General features: G+C 40.3%; 1 protein-coding gene across 2 annotated transcripts in view; it reads right to left on the reverse strand.

The window, feature by feature from the left end:
• LOC124777126 (oxidized purine nucleoside triphosphate hydrolase-like) overlaps positions 1 to 25,299 on the reverse strand; it is an 88,317-nt gene that overhangs the window by 35,694 nt on the left and 27,324 nt on the right. For both annotated transcript variants that reach the window (XM_047252412.1, XM_047252413.1), the window contains one exon: positions 5,036 to 5,181. In XM_047252412.1, the coding sequence (XP_047108368.1) occupies positions 5,036 to 5,181 (146 nt within the window). The remainder of the gene's footprint in view (positions 1 to 5,035; positions 5,182 to 25,299) is intronic.

Raw genomic sequence — 25,299 nt, forward strand, 5'->3', positions numbered from 1 at the left:
CCCCAATCTGCACAGTTCAGAGTAGCTGGTTGGGGAGGGGAGGATCCAGGTGGTCCACATTTTGAAGCAACCATTGATATTAAGCATCTTATGATCAGATGCATGTTGTGCCACAGGATGGTGCACTTACTTCTTGGCCACAGCTTGGCAGTGGCCATTCATTCTGGTGGACAGCTGGTTGATAGTCATACCAATATAAAAAGTGTGCAATGTTTGCAGCAAAGCTGATGTATGACGGAACAGCTTTCACAGATGGCCCAGGCTCTGATGGGCTAAGATAAGCCTGTGACAAGCCTGTGGCATGAGGTTGTGATTGGGAATGGCATAGGGATGGACAGAAAGTTGTGGAGGTAGGGAGGGTGATAGAACACCACGTTAGGAGGAGTGGGAAGGATCTTGGGTAGGATGTCACTAATTTCAGGGCATGATGATAGATAATCAGAGTCCTGACGAAGGATTTAGTTCAGTTGTAGCTGGTGTTTGAGGTTGGTGAGAGGATTGGGAGGGAGGAGGGGGGGGCATATGACATGGAAAATCTGTTTGTAAACTAGGTGTGGGATATAGTGCCTGTCTTTGAAGACCTTTATGAGACATTCAGCATACTGGGCCATGGAGCTCTTATCACTGCAAATACGCTACCCCCAGGTGGTAAGGCTGCATAAGAGAGATTTTTTGGTGTGAAAGGGATGGCAGCTGCCAAAATGCAAGTACTGTTGGTGGTTGGTGCATTTAATCTGGACTGAGGTGTGGATGAAGTCATCAGAGAGGAGTTCAACATCTAGAAAGGTGGCACACTGGGTTGAGGAGGACCAGATGAAGCAGATTGGAGAGGACATTTTGAGGCTGTGAAGGAATGAAGATAGGGTGTCTTGGCCCTGCGGATAGCATCAACGAACCTGAACCAGACCAGGGATTTGGGGTTTGTCATACACCAGCTCTCCTGCAACCACAGCACAGCTTTTCATAATTGTCTATAGGGTCAATGGCCACTGGGAAACTGTGGCCAAGAACAAAGGGGACCACCCTGTGACACAACCTGCAGCCAAACATAAATGCTTGATCTGAATGGCTGTTTGAAAAACTGGGCCATCTGGATCCTCCCCTCCATCACCAGCTTTTCTGAACTGTGCAGTTGGGAATTTTCTTTATGAAATCATCCTGGCCTCAACCTAAGGTAATCTACTGTCCCCACACCATCCACCAAATACTTTCTGCCCCCTCTGTCCTATCACCTACCAATTCACATCCCCCAAACACCCCCCCCCCTCCCACTTCCATCCCCTGCTCCACTCACTGTCCTCTGCTCTCTGCCAACACCACCGGTCTTTTCCCCTTTTCTGATGCCCTCCTTTTCCTTTCCCAGTTACTGCCATCCCTCCCTCCTCCACGGCCCCCTGACGCCGCATCAGGCTGTCTTGTCTGGTCACAATCTAGTCCCTGCATGCTCCGCTGGACAGTGCTGACTCCTCTCCCGCCACCCCTATTTTCTATCCCTACACCTTCCCAAACCCACTTCAGATCTCAAGAAAATATATTTTCAACTTACTTCTAGTTGCAGTGTGTTTAAGGAAAGGTTATTTACATCAAAACATTGCAGCATAATAATAATAATTTCAAATAGAGTACATACAAAAAACCTGTAAATGAAATAGAGGTAGACGTAATGAAATGCATGATATCAGTACCATTCATTAAAGACTGTATGATACTGGTATTTATTAAGTTAGCCATAAATCAAGATAAATAATAAGTAAAGTGTACCATGATCAGCAAACTAAAATATGTTGGGCTGTACAATGGATTGCAGCTTACTGTTCATATGGCTAAGCAAAGAGAGAATAGCACCAACTAATAAATGTAATGCCAGTAAAATGAAAAATCTTGGCAGGGGGCTACATCACCACCAACAAAAACAATGTAAAAAATGGTGTTAGCATATGTAGTTTTCAGAAGCCTCAGTAACAATGAATTCAAAGTTGATAATGTATGAAGAGTACAGTATACAAAAGAAATTTTGTTTTACACCCTTTTCACTGTTTCCAACAAAATAATTTCAATATGCTAGATATACAGGTTGGCAATGGCTGTTTGTTCAGTGTCTACCTAGTCTACTGCAACTTCCTTCAAACATGCATGAATATTGGAAAGAACAGGCACCGCTGACATTCTACAGCCATATTAAATCAACAAAATATAAATTTGTACTGCTTAAGGTTCTACCAAACAGGGAGCAGGCTGCACATGCAGGCAGCTGCTGTGGCCTCTGTGTTCCATGCTGTGGCACTGTCCCGGTCAAACAGGAGATGCGCACCTACACTAGACTACCCTCGCCCGCAATGGGTAGTGGGCAGGTTGTGTTTTTCTAGAGAGACCTCAGCGGGCAAGTGCTGACAAGATGGTGGAAAAAGCGAAAGACTTAGTACATGCAAATGTACTTCTGTACAATATACAACACATTCATTATAAAAATGTGATAAAGAAAGGTTGGAACATGAAAGGAAATAGGTACATGTCTAAATTAAAAAGGAATTTCCTTTCTTTGTAAGTAAATGCATTGTTGCATTATATACTGGTTGCAGTATTAGATGAATATTGTAATTTAAAATATAGTTCAGTTGAAATTATAATATGCTTATGCAAACTAGTGGTGACATTGTAGTATAATTTAAGCTACAAACACGTCCTTTATAACAGGTGTGAAGATATTGTCACTTCACAACTTATTACTAAGAAACAGTTCAGAAAATGGTCTTGCAAAGCATAAGCAGAGCCACACGATGCATGTTTGAGAAAGCATTAGTTGAAACTTCCTGGCAGATTAAAACTGTGTGCCCGACCGAGACTCGAACTCAGGACCTTTGCCTTTCGCGGGCAAGTGCTCTGCCATCTGAGCTACCGAAGCACGACTCACGCCCGGTACTCACAGCTTTACTTCTGCCAGTATCTCGTCTCCTACCTTCCAAACTTTACAGAAGCTCTCCTGCTTGGTTCTGCAAGGTTCGCAGGAGAGCTTCTGTAAAGCGCATACTCCGCTGCAAAGTGAAAATCTTATTCTGGAAAGCATTAGTTCATTTGTCACCAGGCTGTTCCTCTCTGTCAATAGATATGCAGTTTGTCTATGAAGTTCCTAGACAACATGCTGTTTTGACAACAGCTTTTGCAGTATCAATTTGTATGTCTGTAGATCTTAAAAAGAGTTGCCACTTTTGAGCGAATATACCGAAAGCATTTTCCACCACTGATGACCCTTGCATACAGTATTTGTCTGTTTATTGATAATTGCCTTCTAAGGCTCCTGATTCGGGTTAAGGGGGAATCAGACATATCTGAAATTAAAACCCTCTATCACCAGTCAGCAAATGAAGGAAGGGCGTGTTTGTTCATGGCAATGGTTTTGGAGACAAAACACATCAGCCATGTATGAATTCATGGAAAAAACACAGTTTAAAAAATTTTGATGTCAGTGTATCTGTCAGAGCTGCCCGCACCAATAGCAAAAAAAAACTGTAATCATGGTCAGCAACTTCAAGCATGACAACTGAAAAAAAAGTAACAAAAATGATTTGAGTCATTGTTTTTAGGACACTTCATTCTCAACATGATTCTCATCTATGCTACCAATGCAGTTAGGAAACTGCCATCATTCCATGAAGCCTTATCTCAGTTTTCTTCCATATTTCTTATGTTGGTTGTCATAAATACAGTGGTTGTAAAACTTTGTTCAGTTTGTCGTCAGAACTGTGACTTACTGCACAGCAGCTGACAATCGCAATGAGCACAGCTCAATAACTGGATCGCTGCATCCTGCCTGTGCTCTGTTGGAGAACAGCCAACCACAGTGGGTAACAGTGCATTCTGACCATGCAGGTAGCCCATACTTTGTTTGACTGAGCCTTTCATGTGAGTAGTTGCCAGGCTAACCATGCACTCCTCCCAGATCAACCCAAACTTCCATGTGCCACAGTGTCCATGTCCCATCCTCACATACACACATATTCTTACAATTCCTGTGCAGGGAGAGGGAGTGGTATTCCCATCACTTTGCCTTGCTGTGGCATGAACATGAACACCACGACAAATGGAAGTTTGGGTCACTCCAGGAAGTGTGCACGGAGAGCCACAGTCATTAAGGCAACCACTTGCATTAAGCAGGAAACTTGGTTTCAAGTTTCAAGTGGCACAAATTTTCATCTGTCACTACCCATTTGTACAGCTGGTGTATAATCATATTCACAATTTGCGAATACATTTTGTTAATTTAATACAGCAGTAGATTATTGGCATATCCTGTAAACTGACTCATTCACATAATTCCAATAAAAGAATCATTCAAATGATCTATGGAACATGTAACTAACCAACTAATTAACTAGCATGCATGTCTGGAGGACCTTGTATTAGACTACACACACAGAAATCCAAACATTGCCAAGCTTTTTTTCATGCCACACCAAGGAAATATTGAGAATAATAATGTCTCTCCCTGTGCAGGAATCACAGGAACAGGTGTGAGCATGAGATGTGGACACAGTGACATATGGAAGTCTGGATTGGTCTGCGAGCATGTACACACAGCCAAAGTGGGTACGATGACCACATGCACTTAGCAAGAAATCAGGAATCGAGCCGCGGTCTGGTGCAAATTTTCATCTGTCACTAATCAATTGCACAGCTGGTCATAACCGTATTCACAATACATTTCATTAGTCTATTAGATGTACACTTACATATCCCTTCCTTCCTTCAGCATAAAAACATTTTATAGCAGATGTGGTGGTGTGTTCACACTAATGAAAAATTAGTTACAAAGCATTGGAAAACAGAAAAAGGAAAGGAAAACAGACAACAAATTGGTTAACTCTCAGAATTACAATACATATCTGAAAAATCACTCTTTAAACTGAGTGAATACTTCTGTCGTCTTATTATGTGCGCTATTATGATTCAAGTTAGCCATACAATAAAATAAACTTAAAGTAGTGATGGCAGTCCTCTTCTACTAAACGTAACTAATAAATTTTTAACATATACATACCATCTGATTCTGAGACATTTCCTGACCATTTATGGGTTTTAAACACATGTACCTCTAGAATTGTCATGTCACCCACAAATTCAAACTCTATTACTCCTACATGTTCCAAATCTAGTGCTGTCAATCCACTTTCTTCTTGCAATTCTCTGAAATTTTGAAAAGGTATCAAATCATCAAACAATCTGGTAAACCAGAAAGTACTTGCAGTGTCTCTATTGATATTACAGGGTCTCCCCTGATGAGAACTTGTAATTGTCTTCCACAAAACAAGCCACCACACCATTCCACCAAAAGTAATGAAAGTTTTACATTAGACACGAGTTGATTAGTATATTTTCAGTGTAAGGCTAGTTAAGGCTAGTTTTGCTCTCTGACAGTCATATGCAACAGCTTGTTCTATCATCCATCAACAGGGTACACTCGTGAATAAAAATATTACTATCTTTTTGACCTGAATTAATCAGTAAAGCTTTAATCTGACCAAAAGTAACAGGGTATCTATTAATGGACATCAATAAGGGGTGTGTCCTCCCCTTGCCTCTATGATAGCTTGAACTCTGCTGGAGACACCTTTAATGAGGTACGTGTATGAATGATTGCCGATTCCTTCTCCAGAGTTGAAACCATAGAAGTTAGTAATGGTAGCAGCAAAGTTGACATGCTAACTCATCCTGAAGTCGTTCCACTGTCTTCAGGTCAGAACTCTGGATACACAAATGTTATTATCCATAAATCATTGCCCCATTGATGCAGATAAATGACAGGGTGCATTGTTATGCTGATACAAACAACTGTCACCTCCAAACTGTTTCTCTATTATATGCAGTACATACTGCTGTAAAATGAGTTCATATTCTTCTGCATTTAGCATTTTTCTAAGAACAATAACAAGATCATATCCTGATTATGTCAAATGCCCCCAAACCATAGCACCACCTTTGCCTGATCTATACTCTTCTGTTGGACTGTGTAGTGGATCATAAATGGTAAAAAGCTTTGACTCAGGTGCGGCGAATAATTAATGCCGAGAGTAGTATAAACTGCCTGCAAGAATTGGACATTCCAAGCTACGGACGTATCTCTCTGGGATAAGTAACCAAAGATGTATATTTGAGGACTCTGTGTGAAGTGATTACAGAGATCGGATGTGTATTACGTTGGAGAGATTTTGCTATTGTTGTGCAACGCTATTAAGCTCCATTGTGAATGTTTAGTTAGTCGATGGCACAAGAAACAAATGCAAGAAAATAATACACATTCAAGGTGTGTATTTTTCATTTTTTAAAAGATCTGACAAACATTCTTCAGATATCACGTGACATACAAAAGCTTTGACTCAGGTGCGGCGAATAATTAATGCCGAGAGTAGTATAAACTGCCTGCAAGAATTGGACATTCCAAGCTACGGACGTATCTCTCTGGGATAAGTAACCAAAGATGTATATTTGAGGACTCTGTGTGAAGTGATTACAGAGATCGGATGTGTATTACGTTGGAGAGATTTTGCTATTGTTGTGCAACGCTATTAAGCTCCATTGTGAATGTTTAGTTAGTCGATGGCACAAGAAACAAATGCAAGAAAATAATACACATTCAAGGTGTGTATTTTTCATTTTTTAAAAGATCTGACAAACATTCTTCAGATATCACGTGACATACGATTGATCGGAGGTGCAGTGTGGAATGATACTGTAAGCCTGCATCTTTTCATGGTCAATACTGTTCGAAAGAATATCTCAGAAGCAATAAAGTTTTTGTTGATAAAAAAGTTAGACGCATCAATCCATACACATCATATAACAATCATATAACACAGCACCTAGTTGTGCCGGACAATCTTCGTAGCGAAATAAACATTTTACAGATTTCAGGTGGAGCAGTTCCACCATGGAGTATCAGCGAGATCGACACTGCAGGACATATATCTAGCTCTCCCGTGGTATTTAAAACCAAAGACTTATATTCTTTAGCTTTTAAAAGACTATACATAATAGAAAGAAACATTCCACATGGGAAAAACCTATTAAAAAACAAAGATGCTGTGACTTACCAAACAAGAAAGCGCTGGTAGATACACACAATAAAAAACACACAAACACATATACAAATTTCAAGCTTTCGCAACCCACGGTTGCTTCATCAGGAAAGAGGGAAAGACGAAAGGATGTGGGTTTTAAGGGAGAGGGTAAGGAGTCATCCCAATCCCGGGAGCAGAAAGACTTACCTTAGGGGGGAAAAGGAACAGGTATACACTCGCACACACACACACACACACATATCCATCCGTACATATACAGACACAGGCAGAAATATGTAAAGGCAAAGAGATTGGGCAGAGATGTCAGTCCAGGCAGAAGTACAGAGGCAAAGATGTTGTTGAGTGACAAGTGATGTACGAGGGACGGCAACTTGAAATTAGCGGAGGTTGAGGCCTGGTGGGTAACGGGAAGAGAGGATATATTGAAGGGCAATTTCCCATCTCTGGAGTTTTGATAGGTTGGTGTCAGTGGGAAGTATCCAGGTAACCCGGACGGTGTAACACTGTGCCAAGATGTGCTGGCCGTGCACCAAGGCATGTTTAGCCATTACCAACAAACACTGTCTGCCTGTGTCCGTTCATGCGAATGGACAGTTTGTTGCTGGTCATTCCCACATAGAAGGCATAGAAGGCATGTCAGTTGGTAAATCACATGGGTGCTTTCACACGTGGCTCTGCCTTTGATCATGTACACCTTCCGTGTTACAGGACTGGAGTATGTGGTGGTGGGAGGGTGAACGGGACAGGTTTTACACCGGGGGCGATTACAAGGGTAGGAGCCAGAGGGTAGGGAAGGTGGTTTGGGGATTTCATAGGGATGAACCAAGAGGTTACGAAGGTTAGGTGGACGGCGGAAAGACACTCTTGGTGGAGTGGGGAGGATTTCATGAAGGATGGATCTCATTTCAGGGCAGGATTTGAGGAAGTCGTATCCCTGCTGGAGAGCCACATTCAGAGTCTGATCCAGTCCCGGAAAGTATCCTGTCACAAGGGGGGGCACTTTTGGGGTTCTTCTGCGGGAGGTTCTGGATTTGAGGGGATGAGGAAGTGGCTCTAGCTATTTGCTTCTGTACCAGGTCGGGAGGGTAGTTGCAGGATGCGAAAGCTGTTTTCAGGCTCCTGCTACACCACTGTACACATATCACCTTGAATGATGGTATTATTTAGCGTCACTTTTTGGCCCAACTACATCTACATCCATACTCCGCAAGCCACCTAAAGGCGTGTGGCGAAGGGTACCCTGAGTACCTCTATAGGTTCTCCCTTCTATTCCAGTCTTGTATTGTTCATGGAAAGAAGGATTGTCAGTATGCCTCTGTGTGGGCTCTAATCTCTCTGGTTTTATCCTCATGGTCTCTTCGCAAGATATACGTAGGAGGGAGCAATATACTGCTTGACTCCTCGGCGAAGGTATGTTCTCGAAGCTTCAACAAAAGCTCGTATCGAGCTACTGAGCGTCTCTCCTGCAGAGTCTTCCACTGGAGTTTACCTATCATCTCCGTAACGCTTTCGCGATTACTAAATGATCCTGTAACAAAGTGCGCTGCTCTCCGTTGGATCTTCTCTTTCTATCAACCCTATCTGGAATGGATCCCACACTGCTGAGCAGTATTCAAGCAGTGGGCGAACAAGCGTATTGTAACCTACTTCCTTTGTTTTCGGATTGCATTTCCTTAGGATTCTTCCAATGAATCTCAGTCTAGCATCTGCTTTACCAACAATCAACTTTATATGATCATTCCATTTTAAATCACTCCTAATGCGTACTCCCAGATAATTTATGGAATTAACTGCTTCCAGTTGCTGACCTGCTATATTGTAGCTAAATGATAAGGGATCTTTCTTTCTATGTATTCGCAGCACATTACACTTGTCTACATTGAGATTCAATTGCCATTCCCTGCACCATGCGTCAATTCGCTGCAGATCCTCCTGCATTTCAGTACAACGCATGGCAAATTGTCTTAGCTACTCTTCTACGTATGTTATCAAAAATCACATTCCTACTAATTTTAACTATGCACTTATTTATTCCGTAATGTCCATATTCTGATTAATGTAGCAAAACCAATAAACCTACATGCCGAGATGGAAATCACGGTTCCCATTCTCCAACACCTAATTTCTATCTTTGGAACAGTACATTCCCATAGATGTGTAGCGACCGCTACTCACGTCAACTGCTGTGTCCGCACACATTAGTTCCGTTTGCGCCTTCCATAGATACAGTTGTGTCGTGAATTCAGTGACTGCACGGCAACAAATGAATGGCATAAACCGCCAAGTTTGAATCTGCCACCTGGAGCACTGAATAATGTTGTTGCCTACTCCTTAGAGTTATAACTTTTGTTTTTAAGTTTATTCTGTTCCTTGGTTACTGTTTTGTTGTTTACAAGTTACCTATGGCAACTGTGCTTCTTTTTCTGTAATACCAAGTAATAAACCATTGAAGCATATTCTCAGCGCATGTTTGAATATTTATTAAGTACGGGTAGCTCTACATGACGAAAATATACCCCATCAGATGCAATAATACTGAGCAACAACTGGGCACTGAGGGTTTTCAAGGTAGTTTTTCGTCAGTCTCAAATTATCACCTTGATTCTATTCACTTCTCATACTTTTACATACTTTTCTTAATGCGCCTTCCTCTTATTTGTTCCATGAACATGAGCATATGAACTACATTTCAATCAGTATTTAAGTCTCTTGGGAACTGACAACTCTGAGCTTCTCTTTAGTCCATTTGCTACCACATTTTCTTCCCTCTGGATGCAATAAATTTCAATGCCAAACTGCTGCACGTATATTGTCCGTCTCATGAACCTTGTGTGCCTCTACTTACATATTCTCAAGAACATGAGGACCTTATGATCAATGTAAACGATAACACGCTATCCAAGCAAATAGTGCTTGAAATTTTTAGCAAACAAACATTATGGTAAATGCTTCCTCCTCTGAAATATTCTTTATCTCGCAGATCTTTTCTTCAAATTTTCCTCAATCTAATTAGATACACCTTCGAATTCTTTAATCTTAGTGCCAAATTTGGCATACTGCTCTACATATTCCTTTCGCCTCCTGGTCCTCACTGGTAACTCCAACTTCATCCTCTGTGTCTTTAGTTGGTCCAAGAAACAGTACTGCAGGTGGCATGTCTCCCATCATCAATAAGACTCAGCACTTGCTGAAATCCATCTTACCCTGAAAGAACTGTGACAAGAGATCAGGTTCTACTTGTATGAGGGCATGCTGAAAAGTAATGCCTCCAATTTTATTATGTGAAAACTCTAAAGCTATCTAAATGAAACAAACATATTAACATTGTAACTCTTCCTGTCTATGTATTTATTTCTCAACAGTCACTCCAATGGTGAACACCTTTCTCCCAATGGCAGACCAGTTGGTTGATACCGTCACTGTAGAATGTTTGACTTTGTTGACACAGACACAATCTCACTTCTGCTTGCACGACTTCATCAGCATCAAAGTGAAGTTCTCAAAGGTGATCTTTAAGTTTCGAAAAAAGTTGAAAATTGTATGGGGGCCAAGTTGATAGCAGTGAACCCAAGTGTCTGACTGCTGTAGATGTCACAGCGCTCATGTGTATGTTGACTTCATCGTGCTGAAGAAGAGGGTGCTCCATGTGTGGATGGACTCTTCAAATTTGAAACTCGATTACAGGTTGCCGTTTCCCACACACCGACATAGTTATATTACACGCTGCCATGTTACACACCATAATTCAGAACTCTCTAACGGTAGAGGGTTGCAACTTTCATCAGCGAAGTGGGAAAGTTGACCGAGTAATATGCATGACATGTAACACATCTCCTATTTCCGGAGATAGCCAGGCCTAGTATTTACCAGGTTTCGTAATTTTGCCAATGGCTTCAACTACATGCAAGCCAGTTACGGGCACCACAACTAATGTTTTCTTATTTGGGATGAATTCCAGAAATACATGCAAACACCTACAAGCCACCCATACAGTCTCTATCAGACAATGAGTTGGCATTCCAGGCAATGGCTAGAGTGTGATACTGGACCCCTCCTGACATCTTGGTTGTGATGACGGACTGATACATAGCACACTCATGATCTACATTAGGTTGACAGGTGATAATCTAGTTGTGAGCTGGCTAAGCCAACAAATGTGACTGCCATATAAAGGCTGTCATAACAGGTTGACCTGCACTGTAGCCTAATTATGCTCATGCCAGATTTAAACACTTCACAGTAAATTCAGAAAATATGTATTAGATAACTGACATGACTCTAATGAGTATTTTGAAGAATATTATTTTTATCACACATAAACTTTGAAAAATGCAAGGGAGAATCCACTGTGTAAGTTTTACCCAGAAACCTTCATTTCTACCACAGGGTAAATAGCTCTGTTACACGTAGAAATCACATTTTCTTTCTCTAAAAAAGATCATTTACATTATTTTGTCTATGACAGTGTTCTGCATCAGTACTAAGTACATTTGTATTTACTATGGTGTCTTCCACATTTTCTCCCATTACATTATTCATCTTGTCCACAAACACAAACTGAACCAACTGCAGGCATGTCCACATTCAGTTTGGGAATGGTGTGAACATGTCCTGCAAGTCTGCTGCAGTGTGCTGCTAGAGCTGCACTTTCTGTAGAATACTTTTTCACTGATGTCAGACCATCTACTAGCCTCTTAATTATTTCTGTTGCTTTGGTTGTGTTCGTAGCACCTTTGCTTAAAACTGCTCCCCATCATAACTTGTGCTCCCCTGTTACCAGCAATAACTGTTACTAGTGTAATATTTTTTGCTCAACTTCACACTGTCTATCAAAACTTCATTACCATCATAGATAAATGAACCTATTTATTCTTTTTTCCTCTCTATACTGCCAGTTATTGTGTCTCAGTCAGTGGTATCACATACAGTGTACTTACAACTTTCTGATTTATCAGTTCTTTACAGTCCATTATTCACCATTTGTCAAGATGTTCTGAGACTGATTTTATTCCTACCCTATAACCAATGTAAGACAGTAACTACAGTGGCAGCTTGAATAAACAACTGCAAAAAACTGATGTGCATTCGACAAGTCATTTGTGAGCAGGCAGTGTTAAACAATGGAGCAATGAACTGAACATCTCTAACTCTTGAGTTCAAGACATTCTCCAGTATGTTTTGAAGAAGAGAAAAGTGTATGTGAAATTTGTCTCACAAATCTTGACACACAAATGAACAACAAGGAAGTGTGGACACCTGCTATGACTTGACTGAGATTAAAAATGTGGTGAATTCTTTTCGGAAAAAATTTTCATGGGTAACGAGACCTGGTATTATCAGTAAGAACCTATCACAAAACAACAAAGTGCACAATGGATCTCTGATGGTTCACCAAAAGACTGAAGAAGGTGCATCTAGTTTCACATGGCATAAACATTCTGTGTGCTGTACTCAAGTGGGGAGGGATTATGTAGAAGTGTTAAAACCACCATCTTCCCTCCTCTATATTTTTTATTAATGAAGTCTCAAAACTTTTTGGATTGACAAGGTATATGACTTCTTAACTTCTCTACTGACCCTAGCCTCTAGGTTTATGGCATTTTCTACTTTGTCTATAGGATTGATTCTTGGTGGGTCCATATTAGCTATTTCCCCAGATTTTATGCTAGCGTATGCTTACTTCCAACCTTATTTACACCTGTGTCTTTTAAGTCAGTGACAAGTTTTCCTTTGTCCTTGTGTCAGCATGGCTTTCCACATTCTTGAATGTTTGCACTTTTCTAACCCCAACTCACCTTAGACGTGCACACCTTCATGGTTGGTCAATCGCCTCCTGACACCCTAGAGGAACAGTGTGGTGAAATCTTCCTCAGCCCCATCCACAATAGCCTCTTTTCCATTTGTGTACCTCCAAGTGTTGCACATTTAGTTATCACACTGCCTGTTTCCCTGTACCAGTCAATTACCGTGTTAATGCTGCACCTCAGTTACATGCTCAAAATACTCAATAAACCTATCAGTCTTATCCCTAGGTGCCGAAACTATTCATTTATGCCATGGCAACTTATTTTCAAGACCCACAATTTATAAGTTCAGATTTCACTGTTTGTCCAAATGCCTGGACACCCATTTGTATGCAAAACTCTTCAAAAGAGTGTTGTCCTGGATTAAACTTTGCTCCTATTCAGAAATCTTGCACAAAATTGTTTTGTTTGTTAGTAGACTAATATTCATTCAAAAACTCGGTTTTAAATTCCACAAGAGTACTGCACTTTAACAAAACCTTGGCTGATCCTTGTAATGCACCTCCAGCTAAACGTCTGCAAATAAATGAAATTCTCTCATGTTCTGACCACACTCGTGGCAATAAATATTTGAAGACTATTGGAGTTCTGTCAAAGGAATGGCTTGCTAGTTGGGAACTCTTGGTTCAGGAAAAGGGAGAGCCATAAGATTACCTGGTACAGTCAAGACTTAAAGAGAAAGTCGATAGTTGACTACTTCCTGTATGATAGTGAGACGAACAGGACCATCATTGACATTAAGGTATTACCATCAGAGGCCTTGGATAGCGACCACCATTTGCTGGTAATGAACCTGAGAGGGACTAAGGATAATAAAGGGACAGAAAACCAGGAAAGACGTATAAGGGTATGGAAGCTGAAGGAGGAAGAAAGCAGGCTACAGTACCTACAAGTAGTAAAGAAAAGCATCCCAAAGGATGAACCAAAAATGGTAGAAGAGGAATGGGGTAGATTCAAGGGAACATTGATGTGTGCGGAGGAAGCAATATGTGGGAGGACAAGCAACAAAAAGAGATGGAAGAAACACCCTGGTGGAATGATAAAACAAAGGATATAGTACAAATGAAGAATAGAGCCTTTAGAGTATGGTTCAAGAGGAGAACAGTAGAGACAAGAGAAGAGTATCAGGCAAGACAGAAAGAAGCAAAAAGAGTGGTGGCGGAAGAAAGAAGAAAGTGGATGGAACAGTGGACCAGAATGATGGAGGAAGATAGTGAAGGTTCAAAAAAGGCATTATAAGGTATGATTAAAAGTAGGAGGAAGAACAGTACGACAGATTATGCTTGAATAGTGAACAAAAGTGGACAAGTTGTAGAGAATAAGGAGGAACTCAAGAAGATGTGGAAGGAGTATTTTGAAGAACTCCTGAACCCGAATGGGGACCTGGATGAGGAGGAACAAGCAGAGGAGAAAATAAGGAGGAACAGCAAATAAAAAAAGACCTTACATGGGGAGAAGTGTAAGAGGCTATCAGCAAGATAAAGGGAGGGAAGTCACCAGGTCTGGATGAGCTAAGTGTAGAGATGGTGAAAGCAGCAGGAGAGCTGGGGATACAATGGCTATATCAAGTGATGAAAATTAAGTGGAGACAGAAAATGATCCCAGAAGACTGAAAAAACAGAATAATGGTCCCTATCTATAAGAAGGGAAATAGAAAAGAGTGCAAGAACTATTGGGGGGGATAACATTGATGAGTCATTGTTCAAAGATTTTTTAGAAAATTTTGGAAGCACAAATTTGGACAAAATTAAGAAGGAAGAATGAGGGAAGAGCAACATGGCTTCAGAACAGGAAGGTCCACAGTGGGTCTAATTTTGCTGTATGACAACTACAGGAACAGTGCTATGAATATGAAATAGATCTACTAATGACCTTCATGGACATTGAAAAAGCATATGATAGTGTACATAGAAGCAAAGTGTGGAAAGCCCTGGAGAACAGAGGAATAGCAAAACAGATTATCTGGAGGATAAGGGAAATGTACCATCGAAGTGTGAACTGTGTGAAAGTGGGAGGAAAGAGATCAGCCTGGATTGAACTGAAGAATGGCTTGAGACAGTGAAGTGTACTTTCACCATTACTCTTCATTGTAGTGATGGAGGATATAATGAGTACAGTAGCACAAGTAATTGGTGAAAGGAAAATGAAAGCTATGATGTTTGCAGATGATCTGATGATTTGGGGGAATAATGAGGAGGAAGTACAAGAGCAGTTGGACATATGGGAATGAACAGTACAAGAATATGGGATGAAATGAAGTATAAGTAAGAGTGAGATGATTATCACAACAAGAAAGAAGGAGAGAGGAACGACTGGAATAACAACTAGTGAGGAACGATACTGAGGAGAGGGAGAGATTCAAGTACTAGGAAGCCTGATACAAAAAGATGGAAAAAAGACAGAGAAATAAATGAGTGGGGGAGAAAAGCAGAAGCATTTCAGAAGAGTGTCAGAAGCATGATATGGAGCAAGGATATACCCCAAATCAGTAAAAAGGTTATATAACGGTCATACGTCATACTATGTCCCAATCTTGACATATGCATCAGAAGCCTGGGTTATGAAAGGAAGAGAGAAAAGCAAAGTACAAGGTAGTGAGATGAAATTCTTGAGAAACAGTATTGGAGTGACAAAGATAGACAGGTTAAGAAATGAGAGGATCAGAGAGTTAATGAAGGTGGAAACATTACAGGAGGAGATAGAGAAATCAAGGCTGAGATGGTATGGAGGAGAAGAGGATACCCAGGACAATACACGAGATGAAACTGAAACGAAAGAGACGAAGAGGAAGACCAAGAGACAGATGGCTGAAAGGAGTAGAGGAATGTGTCCAGAAGACTGGACCACGGTGAATACAGAGAGATGGTGGCAAGACAGAAGACGATGGAGAGGCCTATGTTCCATGCAGACCAGGCCAGAGGCTGGAAACTGTCCAAGATGATGATGATGATGATGATGATGAACCAGCCACCAACCAGCACTCCTCTGATCATCCAGTGACATCCTGGTATCAACCACATCCTTCACCAGGGCTTTGACTACCTCTCACCATGCCCTGACATGAAAGATACCCATACCAAAATCCTACCCACATCACCCAAAGTAGTGTTCCACTGCCCCTCCCAACCTAAAGAATATCCTTGTACATCCCTATTCCAATCCTGATTCCAATCCTGCACTCCATTGTCCCATACACCACCCCACCACCTTCTACTGCACCATACTATACTCCATTCATCATACAAATAAACCTCATGCAAACATTACACTATGTATTCTTCTGCATTTGCTGGAATCTCAATGGATTTTGTTCATGTGGAGCAGAAGCCAAGCTGTCTCAAGTACAGTCAAGTATGATAATGAGGATATGTTTTGTGCCGTGCGTTAGGTGTTCATCAACTCAGCGATCAATACGGGTCAACAGCTTTACCGGCACCTTTAACTTTGGCCAGACAAGTGATCCAACTAACCAGCAGTGATGTGAACCGTTGCACTAAAGATATAAAAAGAGATGAGCAGAGAACAATATAGCTCTGAATATTTAGTTTTCTTAGGTGATTGGACGGAAAACATAACATGCTCTCGATCATAGCTAACATAGTATTTTAATTAAAAACAAGAGCGATGAAAATTCGTGACTTTAACAAGGGTAATTTTTCTGCATGAGCTACGTGCAGCATAAAAGTGCACTGCTGGAATTTCACCATGTAGTTAAAAATTGCAGCCACCGAAGGAATTACAGTCAGTTGTCCGGTAATCTCTGAACTCATTCCATATCGGACTCAGAGGAATACATTTCAGTACTGCTACGTTGATAACGAGGCAATCAGTAACAGAATCCCAAGCCACCAAAAAAAAATATTCACATTTCTTCCTTTCTTGACATGCTGTTCTGCATTTCACCATCATTCGGCTTTGACATATCACAAAGCTTCATGCTTTCGTTCCAGTACATTTGACAGCTTAAATGATGATGTTATTTCTCATGGCAAATGCCTTAACTTGGCTACAGATCAGTTCTACTGGATTCAGGCCGCAGTGTTAAGGTCACAACTGTTGAAATGCAGCATTTGTACAATGTGCTCAACACAGTGAAAATTATTGTTTTCCATGTTTCCAGGACACTTATCACTCTGGCTTGTGTCAGACCGCATCTTTCCTACAAAACAATGGGCAGATAAATGTAAATGTCATGTGCCTAGGGCCTCCCGTCGGGTAGACCGTTCGCCGGGTGCAAGTCTTTCGATTTGACGCCACTTCAGCGACTTGCATGTCGATGGGGATGAAATGATGATGAGGACAACGTAACACCCAGTGCCTGATTGGAGAAAATCTCTGACTCAGCCGGGAAACGAATCCGGGCCCTTAGGATTGACATTCTTTCGTGCTGACCACTCAGCTGCCGGGCGCGGACTATGGGCAGATTAAAACAATGACTATTAGATTTTTTTTTTTCATTTTTCTCCAAAAAAAGTTAATTGTGTAATTTTTCCTTAGCTTGTGCCATACGTAATTAGAACCTAGAAGATGTGCATTTTTCTTGATGGTTAAGTATGAGTTAATTACCATATATCTAATGAATTTCATATTTAAATGATTTAGGTATTCAAACAGAACAAAAAAAAAAAAAGTTTCAGCCCACAAGGATTTTCGAACTGCTGCCCACCAGCATAATAAATTAACAAGCTAAGACACTACCCATTACGCAATGTATGTAACTACAATGCTGATTGCTTATTTATATACAGCATTTCTCGAAAAACGTCAAAGCTGATTTTTTTGTGTAATATTGTGAACAACATTAACAACAACTTGCTTCTTGCCGTTAATGGCGTACCGCGTGCATGTTTCACTATGACGCAGGATTCAGTGTCATCCATTTTCAGGTTACATATGAACAACGAGACAATCAGAGCAAAAGTAGCGCTTACAGACTCTGTGACTGTACACGATTTTTTAAATAAAAATTACATAGCTAAAGTACGTCGGCATGGTTCCTTTGAAAGGGCACGGCTGACTTCCTTCCCCATCCTTCCTTAATCTGATGAGACCGATGACCTTGCTGTCTGGTCTCCTCCCCCAAAATAATCCAATAGCTAATGTATGATTAAGAAAAACATTGCTGGTTGTTAACACATCAGAATGTCTTGAAGTTAAATTTAGAGTGACATAATAATAAGGTATCTAACACATAAGTTGGACCTACTTCCAAGAGCGGAACAACACCAGTGTACAAGGGCTATAGCTGCTGACCAATCATGGTGTTTGTGTTTGTTTACATCAGGTTTATTCTTATTATGAAGTATAGTCATAAGTATTTCCTACCCGATACCATGTAGGGCCATTTATGAAATCAGCCATATTATACTATGTATCAGCCATGCTGCAATTACTGTAGAGTATTCTGTGGGCATGACACGTAACTAACTGTCTGTTTGCATGAATGGCTACTGCCAAACTGTAAACTTGACCATCCAGTTGCCAAAGCTGCTACACACCACTCGATAGCCGCTTCACTATGCTACCCATTTAGATACTCCCTTTAAACGTAAGTTTCTCTGAACCATGCATGTGGGAATACTCCCTCCAGCACATCCTATGCTCGTGCAATCCCCCCTGGCCTAAACCTCATTACCTTTTCCCTCCTCTTTTCTGTCCACGCCACTCCTTCCCCATCCAGATCATTATTGCATTCTCCCATCTTTGTGCAGCCACTGAGTCATCAGCCCACACAACTGCTTTCAATAATCAGCCTCACTGTGGCCATGGAAGTGTGTGTTTGGGTGCCTGTGTGGTTGAGAATGTAAATGTGTGTACTTTAAAAAAAAAGTGTCAATACTATTGTGTGTTTATATCCTCCACACATCAGTAGGAGAGCAGTTTTCTTTCCCTTATTTTATGTATAGTATCTATTTTGTTAGTTGTATCTGCAGTTTTATTTTACACATCTTCAATGCTAATAGAAATACTGTGTCAATGTTGTATTCTTGTATCAGTTTCTCAAATGAGACCTCCATGGATCTTTTCATGTTGTTTCCCACACTCACTATTGAAATACAATTTTCTGCTCACACTTGTCTGTCTGCCATCTTTTTCTGAACAAATCTTGAACAATGAATCAATCTTTTCTGTTTCACACGTCTCAAGATCTGCAACAGACTCTTGGCAAGTTTTTCTGAGCTCCACTGTTATCTCATCCTTAAAGGTAATCCTTCGGATCATTCAAATTGGATTTCCACATTTATTATTGCCTAATCAGCTTCTGCTCTACATCCGCCTTAAAATCTGTATTGTTGATATCTAATTTCTCATTTAAACTAGTGCTCAGAACTGAGCTAGTAACTTCAATTTTTGAAGTTAACTCGCTTCTCAAAGGAGAATTATTAGCATCTTTCTTTGAATTTGTATCATTTATGCTACGAGTACTGAATCAATTTCAAAACTTAGGGCAGCCATACAACTATTTAGCACAGCTTCTATATTATGTGTTTCTTGTCATTCCAATGGGGTTCTCCATCTTATTCACTTAATGGCTGGCCAGAATCCTCAGAAGACTTTTCTTCAACTTTCAGTGTTTTCTCCTGTTCAGTGTCCTCTACTTGGGTTACTACTTTGGGGTCCTTTGTAATAAGTTTGTTAGACCAAGTCACCAAACAATGAAACAATGTGTCCTCTGCTCGACGTAAGTGCTGCGTAGCTGTAATGTGTTCGTCAGCCAGCTGGTTGTCAGTCAATCAGCTGCAACAGCAGTGGCCACCCCTTCAGATGAGGGCACTGCCATGGCAGAAAAAAAGAGCACCCAGCAGCAATGATCAGGCAGTGTCCGAACAATTTATCAAGCTCCACTGGCGCTGTAAAGGGTGATGAGGAGTGGTGTAGCCTAGCACACAAAAAACACTAGCCAATTCAATAATATGCTCTGCCTGTTCACACTCAAACACTCTTACTTATTTCCTTAGCACTGTTTGTTGCATAGTATTGCCCACTATACTCTTATGAATCATGGTCAATACAAAATCTAAAACTGGTTGCACTGCCAATTGCCTCTTTCCCACAACTTTCCGCACTGTTGAAATTTAGCACCTGCACTTGTGGCTTTGAAAACTGATTGAGAAGTTGCGAATGATACCTACAAAAACCATTTAATAGCTCACCGTAAATTGGATCTTGAAAACAAAGTTAATTAAAGTTCCTTAACATTAAAAGAATCCAATCGTCACATAGTATGTATGTTGACATTATACACTTTATAATACTTAACAGTGCTTCTGCTACTCGACAAAATTTAAAGTCTGAAATCTACTCAGTAGATTCTCTCTGAGTTTGCCATCTATCATGATGAAAAATCTTCCACATGCAACGCAGTATCAGCACCCGCATACCGCCGTAACTCATTTCTGGCCAGCTGAGGTGCACCTTTCAACTGATAAGAGTGGATGGAAGACAGGGCACTCACCCTCAAATTGCTAGAGGTGCTTTCATCCTGAGCAAAATATGGTACGTATGACCAACTAGATCACTCAAAGCGCTCCTATTTGGGTCTCTGCTATGCTTTTCTAATTTTTTAAGATTCATGGATTTTTTGCAAAGTGAAGCCCAGCAAAAATTATTACCCTATTCTTCAAAACAAAGGCACAGAAATTCATTAAACATGCAACATGGTCTGCTGTGGGTTCTGAAATAACTTTAAGTTGATCCACAACCACATATCCCCAAAGATTTCTATAATGTACTATAATGTCTATACTGAGAGCTTAAAACGAAGGATAGTTAATATAAATTTTAGTGAAATCATTAATTTCAAAATAACTTGGTCAAACTGAAGAATATTTCTCCACGGGCATGGGAATGCTCACTGTACATGAAGTACTCGTCGCTGTTGAATTACAGCTCTCTAACACCATTCCCTAGTGATGATACACACATTGAAAAATGCCAATATCTCCAAAAATACATTTTAAGTTTGAATAAACTTTACAACACGTTTTTCATTGGTTAGCTCTATGCACTGGCAACATTACATTTACTGCACAAGCTTACTTTAGCAGCTCTAAAATGAGTGCGCAACAGGCTGTAGCATCACTGTGACACTGTATAGACAACACACAGAGTGGTTGGCTGTGCGTATGAAAATGGTGCTGGCTAGGAGAAATCTTCACTTGCTTCCCCACACACTGTATAATGCTAATGCCTTTTTAGGGATTAGGCACAAATGAAGGAGAAAATAAGTCCAAAGCATTTTCAAATTCTATCAGTCTAAAGCAACATGGAAGTTCATATTTATTCCTCTGGTCCATAATTTTGGTAACAACATGCAGATGTATTACATACAATGCAACAGCCAATTTGTTCCTTGTCAGATTAAAACCTATTTTTTATTCTCTCCATTTGTTTGATGCCTTGTAGATTATGGAGAAGTGAAGATAGGTCCATAGTTCTTTTCTAACTTTTCTGTCTCCTCTCTTGTCAAGTGAAACATTTACAACACTGCTACACTTTTGGAGAACTGGCTTCTTTCAAAAACATTAGGCAAAAAAATTTGCAATTTTCTTTAGAATAAATTAATATGGTTTTACTGTACTTACACATACAAGTATTCATCTTTCAATACCTCAATCTCTACAAACCTCATGCATGATGCCAGTCACATTAATGCACAAAGAAATCGCACTGGAAATATTTCATCAAATTTTATTCCTTCATGCCACGATACAATATGCATGTTAGTGAAACTTTGCATAATGCAGGTACTTACTGTTTCCTCAATAACACAAGTTAATAAAATATCAGGTTCTACTTCTTTCCTTGTTCTGGAGACCCACTAGATTATTCAATATGGATCTGTTCTGCTTGTAGTTATTTCATCTAGCATAAAATATAATGAATTTTTAGCTACTACCATTTGATCTGACTTCCCCCCTCCCCCTCCTCCCTTTATTTCTTTATAGCTAGGCTGAAGGTATGATTTTATTATTTTAGGAAGCAGACTTCCTAGTGTGATTTTACAGATATAATTTTAATTTGTACATTTTTGGTTTGACTTTACCGTGACTGTTGTTAATTTCAACTGGAATGAAATTTGTAGTTTGAATTGAGATTTAGTGTGATAATATGTTTATTAAGCTTGGAAGGGGGGATACCACATGCATGAGATGCCTCACATAGTAATACATTTCCGCAGGTGTTTTTTGTCAGGTGTAATTAAGACATCACAAATGCTGCACCTTAAGACATAACCATCACTCTAAATTCCATTGTCACTAAATTGTTCCATAACGTGACACATTCTTTGTGCGATAATTCAATATTTCAACAGCTTCAAAAGAGACAAGAAGGGAAATAGATACAAAAACACAAGCCTCACTCATCCGTATCTCTGAAGTTCCATCAGTAAATGCACCTGTCTCAAGTTTCATATTTCCTATCAACATCAGTGTGAGCACATCATGCAATTACTTCATCAAGTTTGTGTCCATCAGCCTTTGCATTCATAAAGTACAACACTACAGCAATTTCATATTGGTATGCATGCCTTGTTTTGTTTCACTGCCTACAGTTCCAACTCCAAGTCCATTTCTACAACCAATTCAATTTTGATTGCACAAAGCATTTAAGTGTTCCTTCAGTATGATTATCAGATTTACTGTTGCTGGACGCCAGCAGAAAATAGAAAATATGGATCTGTTCTGCCCTTTTCTCACATGATATACTGTGAACTATGGATGAAGGGCAACAGGCAGATTCCATATTCCTAGATTTCCGAAAGCATTTGAATGATATACTGCTGCAGACTGTTAACAAAGGTATGAGCGTATGGAATAGTTTCCAACATATGTGAATGGCTTGAAGAGTTATTAAATAATAGAACTCAGTATGTTGTTCTCAATGGCGAGTGTTCATCAGAGACAAGGGTATCAACAGAGTGCCCCAGAGAAGCCTGATAGGACCACTATTGTCTTCCATATACACAAACGATCTGGCGGACAGGGCGAGCAGCAGCCTGTGACTGTTTTCTGATGACGCTGTGATGTATGGGAAGGTGTCGAAGAAGAGTGACTGTAGGATGATAGAAGATGACTTAGAAAAATTTCTAGGTGCTGTGATGAACAGCACCTGGCCCTAAATGTGGAAAAAGTTAATGCACACGAGTATGAAAAACAAACCAGTAATGTTCCAATACGAGATTAGTATTACCCCGTCAGACACAGTCACATCATTTAAATACAAAGGGGTCCCCCAGCCTCCACAAAAAAAAAAAAAAAAAAAAAAAAAAAAAAAAAAAAAAAAAAAAAAAAAAAAAAAAAAAAAAAAGGGGGGGGGGGGAATAACGTTGCTGTGGGCGGAGCTTGGGTAGTAAGCATTTCTGCTATTTCAGATGCTAGGCATGTATAGCGCCAGTTCAGTGTCACCTGTTTTATCGACCTGGCTTGTTCTGTTCATTTGCAGTGACTGTTTTTGCTAGCGCTGTTTGTCCTTGTTTCATTTTTTATGGTGGTAAGTTTAAGTCAACAACATGCAGCTGTGAAATTTTGTTTTCTACTTGGTAAAAATGTTGCTGAAACCGTTTTAATGTTGAAAACAGCTTACCAAGTTGAATCCAGTGTACAAGTGATTTGCTCGATTTAAAAATGGTGACATATCGATTGATGACAAACCTCACTCTGGATGTCCATCAATGAAAATTTGAAAAAATGTGAGACCATCAATCAAACCTTTTAATTGCAAGTTTTAAGAACATTGTGCAACAGTGTTCATCAAAAAAGAGCCAATTTGTGATGGAAAGGAGACCCGTTCCTCCACCACGACAACACACCTAACACACAGCCATCTCTGTTAGACAGTTTTTGGCTAAAAACGGCAGGGTTAGTTTTTGGCTAAAAATGGAAAGGTTCCGCTGCCCCACACACCTTACTTGCCTGACCTGGCTCTGTGCGATTTTTTCTTATTTCCATGCATGAAAAGGGGCATGAAAGGACACTGAAGTGACATCAATGAAGAAGTGTAAAAAAAAATAAATAAAAAAATAAGGGATGAACTGTCAGCCATTTCTGAAGATGACTACAAAAAATGTTTCGAACAATAGAAGCACCACTGAGACAAATGTATTAGTTGTAATGGCGAGTGTTTTGAAGGGGATAAGGTTGTTTTGTAAACAATTTAACGGTATGCAAAGCAGCATGAAATAGAATGTGCATGTGAGGATTCTGATAAGGAAGGTGTATGGTCAACTTTGGTATACTGGGAGCATTTTAGGAAAGTGTGGTTCATCTGTAAAGAAGACTGCATATAGGATAACTTTGGTATACTGGGAGCATTTTAGGAAAGTGTGGTTCATCTGTAAAGAAGACTGCATATAGGATGCTAGAGCAACTTATTCTTGAGTACTGCTTGAGTGTCTGGGATCCACACCATGTAGCATTGAAGCAATTCAGAGGCGAGCTGATAGATCAGAGTGTATACATGGATAGGGGGAAAAAAATCTCCGATTTTTCCCAGTTAAAAATACACCTTTTCCCTGGTGAAGGTACACACTTTCCCAGGTGAAAATATGCTTCCTCCACCATGTTAAATGATTTTATACTTTCCCTTGGAACTGTAAAACTTATTTACGATTTGAATGGTGCAGGTGTCATATACTAGTGTAGAACTCCCCAACATGAACAAAAGCGCTGGCAGGTCGATAGACACACAAACATACACACAAAATTCAAGCTTTCGCAACAAACTGTTGCCTCATCAGGAAAGAGGGAAGGAGAGGGGAAGACGAAAGGAAGTGGGTTTTAAGGGAGAGGGTAAGCAGTCATTCCAATCCCGGGAGCGGAAAGACTTACCTTAGGGGGAAAAAAGGACAGGTATACACTCGCACACACGCACATATCCATCCACACATACAGACAAGCAGACATATTTAAAGACAAAGAGTTTGGGCAGAGATGTCAGTCGAGGCAGAAGTGTAGAGGCAAAGAAGTTGTTGAAAGACAGGTGAGGTATGAGTGGCGGCAACCTGAAATTAGCGGAGATTGAGGCCTGGCGGATGACGAGAAGAGAGGATATACTGAAGGGCAAGTTCCCATCTCCGGAGTTCGGATAGGTTGGTGTTGGTGAGAAGTATCCAGATAACCCGGACGGTGTAACACTGTGCCAAGATGTGCTGGCTGTGCACCAAGGCATGTTTAGCCACAGGGTGATCCTCATTACCAACAAACACTGTCTGCCTGGACACAAGTGGGGGCTTTCCTTTACAGAGAATATAGTACTACATAGTATTAATTGACAGGGAAAAATCTAACTTTTCTGGATTGGCATTTTTGAAATTTTTTTCTGTAAGTTATAAAAAAATTCAAAAGGCGACAGTAAAAGAACTGTTACAGAGAGCATATTAAAATTTTTCCGAAATTCACATCTTCAAAATAGTGTTCACA

This window comes from Schistocerca piceifrons, chromosome 2, assembly GCF_021461385.2.
Source record: "Schistocerca piceifrons isolate TAMUIC-IGC-003096 chromosome 2, iqSchPice1.1, whole genome shotgun sequence".
In the NCBI taxonomy this organism is placed as follows: domain Eukaryota; kingdom Metazoa; phylum Arthropoda; class Insecta; order Orthoptera; family Acrididae; genus Schistocerca; species Schistocerca piceifrons.